The sequence below is a fragment of the Chiloscyllium plagiosum genome, chromosome 12 (assembly GCF_004010195.1).
Source record: "Chiloscyllium plagiosum isolate BGI_BamShark_2017 chromosome 12, ASM401019v2, whole genome shotgun sequence".
NCBI classification, from domain to species: Eukaryota; Metazoa; Chordata; class Chondrichthyes; order Orectolobiformes; family Hemiscylliidae; genus Chiloscyllium; species Chiloscyllium plagiosum.
Window position 1 is genome coordinate 66,734,045 of NC_057721.1, and position 4,478 is coordinate 66,738,522.

The 4,478-nt window shown below is 40.9% G+C and overlaps 1 protein-coding gene across 4 annotated transcripts in view; it reads left to right on the forward strand.

Annotated features, from left to right (window-relative positions):
- Positions 1-4,478, forward strand: part of LOC122555374 (sorting nexin-9-like) — a 96,148-nt gene that overhangs the window by 47,997 nt on the left and 43,673 nt on the right. For all 4 annotated transcript variants that reach the window (XM_043701320.1, XM_043701321.1, XM_043701322.1 and 1 more), the window contains one exon: positions 3,341-3,466. In XM_043701320.1, coding sequence (XP_043557255.1) covers positions 3,341-3,466 — 126 coding nt within the window. The remainder of the gene's footprint in view (positions 1-3,340; positions 3,467-4,478) is intronic.

Below are 4,478 nucleotides of genomic sequence, written 5' to 3' on the forward strand. Positions count from 1 at the left end.
GCCACAGTCACCCATGCCTCTTCCTAGGATCTTTCTTCCTTTTTGGAATGAACTGATCCTGTATCTTCTGCATTATACACAGAAATATCCGCCATTGTTCCTCCACGGTCATCCCTGCTAAGGTATTGTACCATTGAACTTTGGCCAGCTCCTCCCTCATAGCTCCATAGTCCCCTTTATTCAACAGAAGTACTGTCACTTCCGACTGTACCCTCTCCCTCTCAAATTGCAGATTGAAGTTTCTTGTATTATGGTCACTACTTCCCAATGGCTCCTTCACTTCGAGGTCTCTGACCAATTCTGGTTCGTTACACAATACCAGATCCAGAATTGCCTTCTCCCTGGTCGGCTCCAGCACCAGCTGCTCTAAGAATCCATCTCTGAGGCACTCCACAAAGTCTCTTTCTTGAGGCCCAATACCATCCCAGTCTACCTGCATGTTAAAATCTCCCATAACAACTGTAGTGACTGCTCTAAGAATCCATCTCTGAGGCACTCCACAAAGTCTCTTTCTTGAGGCCCAATACCATCCCAGTCTACCTGCATGTTAAAATCTCCCATAACAACTGTAGTGACATCTTTGCGACAGGCCAATTTCAACTACTGATTTAACTTACATCCGACATCCAGACTACTGTTGGGGACCAGTAGATGACTCCCAAGAGGGTCTTTTTACCCTTAGTATTTCTAAGTTTCTTTTCCATTATAAGCCATGGCAGCGAATGTTATTTTAGCTGCAAGTACAAGAATAAAGGTACGGGACTCATTATCCTTAGCATCACATGATGTTCTCACCTTTGAGTGATAGCTTTCTCCTTTCAATACCAGCCATACTACAATGGACTTATTTTATAATTGAATGATAGAATCCTTCACAACGTACAATGCTTTAACCTTAACTTTTATTCAATGGCATGTACGGAATAAAAAAGATCAAAACATTTGCCATTGGGATTGTACAGGGATATTGGCCTCAGCAGCGTCAAAACATTTGCAGTCGGTGAAAGGTGACTTCATGTAACTAAGTTCCATGGAACCAGGTTCACAAAGAAGTTTTTCCTATGTTGTTTTGACCAATGCTGCTGTGATGGAAGATGCTGAAAGTGTTGTTCTATCTGGAAAACAGCTTCACATTCTTTTGGAGCACAATGTGTCAGCTCTCTCAAATCCTCTTCATTCATCACATAGCCTCGCTGTTTCCTCCAGTTGTCGAAGAATTAACCAGAGGCTTCATCAGCATGGGACCAGTACAAACCCCAGATACAACCTGCATGGAAACCTGATATAGACAGGCCATCTTATGGCCTGTGTTAATCCCAAGGGAAGAAGGTTTTTCATTTTCTGATGTACTGGATATCATGACATGGTGGTCTATCCTCCACCCATGGACCGGGTATAACATCACCTCTCTTGTCTCATCTGTACAGCATTCCATGGAAGACCAATGACTGTATCTTTGCTGCATCATATGGGCATCTGTGGCTGGAAACTCCACAGTGATTTATGGCTCCATGACTGCTGGGAATTGATGCTACTCTTTAGCTTCCAGACTCAAATGTTCCTTTTCAATTTATGTAGCAGCCAAAGCACTCCTCAATAATGTGATCACTCAGCAGTAATTGCATTCCATAAATAACGTTTGAATACAGTGTTCAGAACAATGGAACTCAGAGGTCTCTGAAAAGGAGGCCAGTGGGAAACTTGTACGTGGACCTCGTACATCATTGCCCTGATTCAAAGGTCTGCTGCTCAAGCTTTTTTATGCATGTGTAGTAGAAGATTGCTCATGGGCAGCAATAACGAAATAACGAGAATCTCTCCCCTCTCACCCACACACTTAATGTAAGAGTAAGATTCTCCCAATTCAAAAAAAGTTCCATTCACAACCCAAGGACTCTCTTTCTCATACTGGTTTTTAACAGCTTGTGGCTCCAGAAATACCAACAAGTCAATTGATAAACCATCTCATGTATACAGATGAAGACCCACATGTCACAAGTTCAGAATCCTATTCTCGAATAAATGATATTATACACACATTACATCACTGATACGCACTCCAAACTGGAGTGGAGAATTTTACTCTAAGTGAGTCAGCCATGAGAATGTAGTGAGGCTGGTGCATATTTGATGCCAACCTCCAGGGATGGGGATGCAGAAGGTCATTGTCAATGGAGCATGCCCTGAGCTGTTGGTGACTGCTGGTTAAGGTGGAACCTGAGGAAAAAGTGGTAGCTAGAACTACCCCCTCTGACTTTGACTTTCATGTCAGAAATTGTCAGCATCTAGTATCTCTCTGGCATTTGACAGAAAAGCAAACTGGACATAACTGAAGCAAGAACAGGTATTTATGAGTTGTTAATACATGCAAATAGGCCACTTGCTGCTCAATAATGAGATTCTCACCTCGCTTTCAAACCATGGGTATGTTGTGAGTAAACTTGCCACAAGTTACCTTTAATTCAGCTAATTATTAAGAAATCTTGCATACTGAAACAATGATTTAAATTTGTTGCATGTAGTGACCAAAGTAAGACCCTTCAATTAAGCAAGTTAAGCCTCACATCTCAACTTAGCTATTATCTGGTTAATGATTGAATCTGGCCAGGATTTCACCAACAGTGGTCTATCTCTGGAGGTTCTCAGGGTTTGATCCTTATGTAGTGTTGTTCTTTGAAGTTCTGCTATCGACTTGTTCTTATCCAATTTTCTCTTTGAAGTTTGTGGTGTGAATTGTTGGTGATTCAAAATATTCTTTCATCCCCAACATTGATTATTGTTCTGGAGACATCAAGTCTGTAGCTTGCAGCTTTATCAGAAGTAGCTTCCCTGTTCCTTGTTACATTCGAGGTTAGCTGTCTGTTTAAAACATAGCTTTTCCTGCAATTAACCGCTTTACTTTAGAACAGTTCTTCTTTAGGCAGCATTTAATTGCCTATTTGTCATGAGCCAGCACGTTATCAAACAGTTGTTATCTTCTCCTCTCCCAGGAAGCAGTTTGTTTACATTGTTTCTTCCCAGAGATCTTCATTATTGCCCGTGTCGTTCAGGGGCTGGGATAATTCGGTCTATGATTTTGAATTGGTCAAGTGTGAAATCATGGTAAATTTGGTATCAAAACACTGTGGTGAATCATTCCTTTAAATTGAAAGCATTTTCAGCATGTTTATTTTAAACTAATTCTTAGTTTGCTCATAAATTATTTGCAATAAATATTGTGTTGCTATGTAATAATACAAATACTGATAATTTGTAATATAGTTGTCTTAGCTCACATACGTTGACTGGTTATTTTCTATCCAAAAAGAAGCATATTAACACTGTTTTATTTCTATCTTAGTTCAATGAAAATGGTGCATCTTGGGTATATCCAATAGTACCGTTGGAATGCACAATTACCAGTCCTCAGATAGAAACCAAATATTCAGGGATGAAGAAATACATTTCTTACCAAATCACACCCAATGTAAGTATCAATGACATTCCAAGTACTTGGGTGTGTGATGGGGCCAGTAGTAACTGTTAGAATCATCTAATATGCAAATGCTGTTAGCAACAATAGTTGATTAATGTTTAGCATACTTATTTTAAATGCTAATATTGTTCTAGCAGCAGAATTATACACTGAAATATCATGTAAATATCTTTTACATTTCAACCATTAATATCGTTCTCTGATCCTATACTGCAATCACAAACTTACCTGAAACGCGTTTTCCTAAAACACTACTCAATTCCCTTTAACAACTATGCTCTGCAGCAGTGGGAAATGCTATTAAATTATACAAGTTTCTTCCTTATCAGATATTTCCCGGATAAATATTTGTTTGCGACTTGCATCCATAGCACAACTTGAATGCCTGTAAATTAAAGTTGCCATAGTCTTACCAGACCACATGGCTGTTCTCTCATTCAGGAGGGATGACTGGCGATGGTTTAACTTGAGGGGAGAGGTTGAGAAGGCAGGATCTTTGGAGTTACCTCAGCTGTGTGGGAATTGAACCCACACAGTTGGCAGTACTTTGCATCATAAACTAGCTATTCAGCCAGTTGGATTAATATGTCAGGTACAGACAAGATAGATTGAGTGAATCCTTAGAAGAGCATAAAAGCAAGAGGAGTATACTTAAGAGGAAAACCAGGAGGGCAAAAAGGGGACATGAGATAGCTATAGAGTTAAGGAAAATCCAAAGGACTTTTACAAATACAGAGGAACCTCAATTATCCGAACAAGATGGAAGGGCACTATTTCGTTCGGATAATTGATTATTCGGTTAATTGATTCAATGCCTTTCCTCTGGGGCTCGGAGTTTTCTGTTAAGCCTGCTCCCCGTTGAGGAGATGAGGCAGCAGCACACCACCCACGAGCTCCCGCACCCCTGTCTGCTCCCAACCCCATTCACCCCCACCCCCCTGCCCAACCTAACCCTGTCCAACACCGCCTACTGCCCGCCCCCAGCCCTGCCACCTCTGCCTGC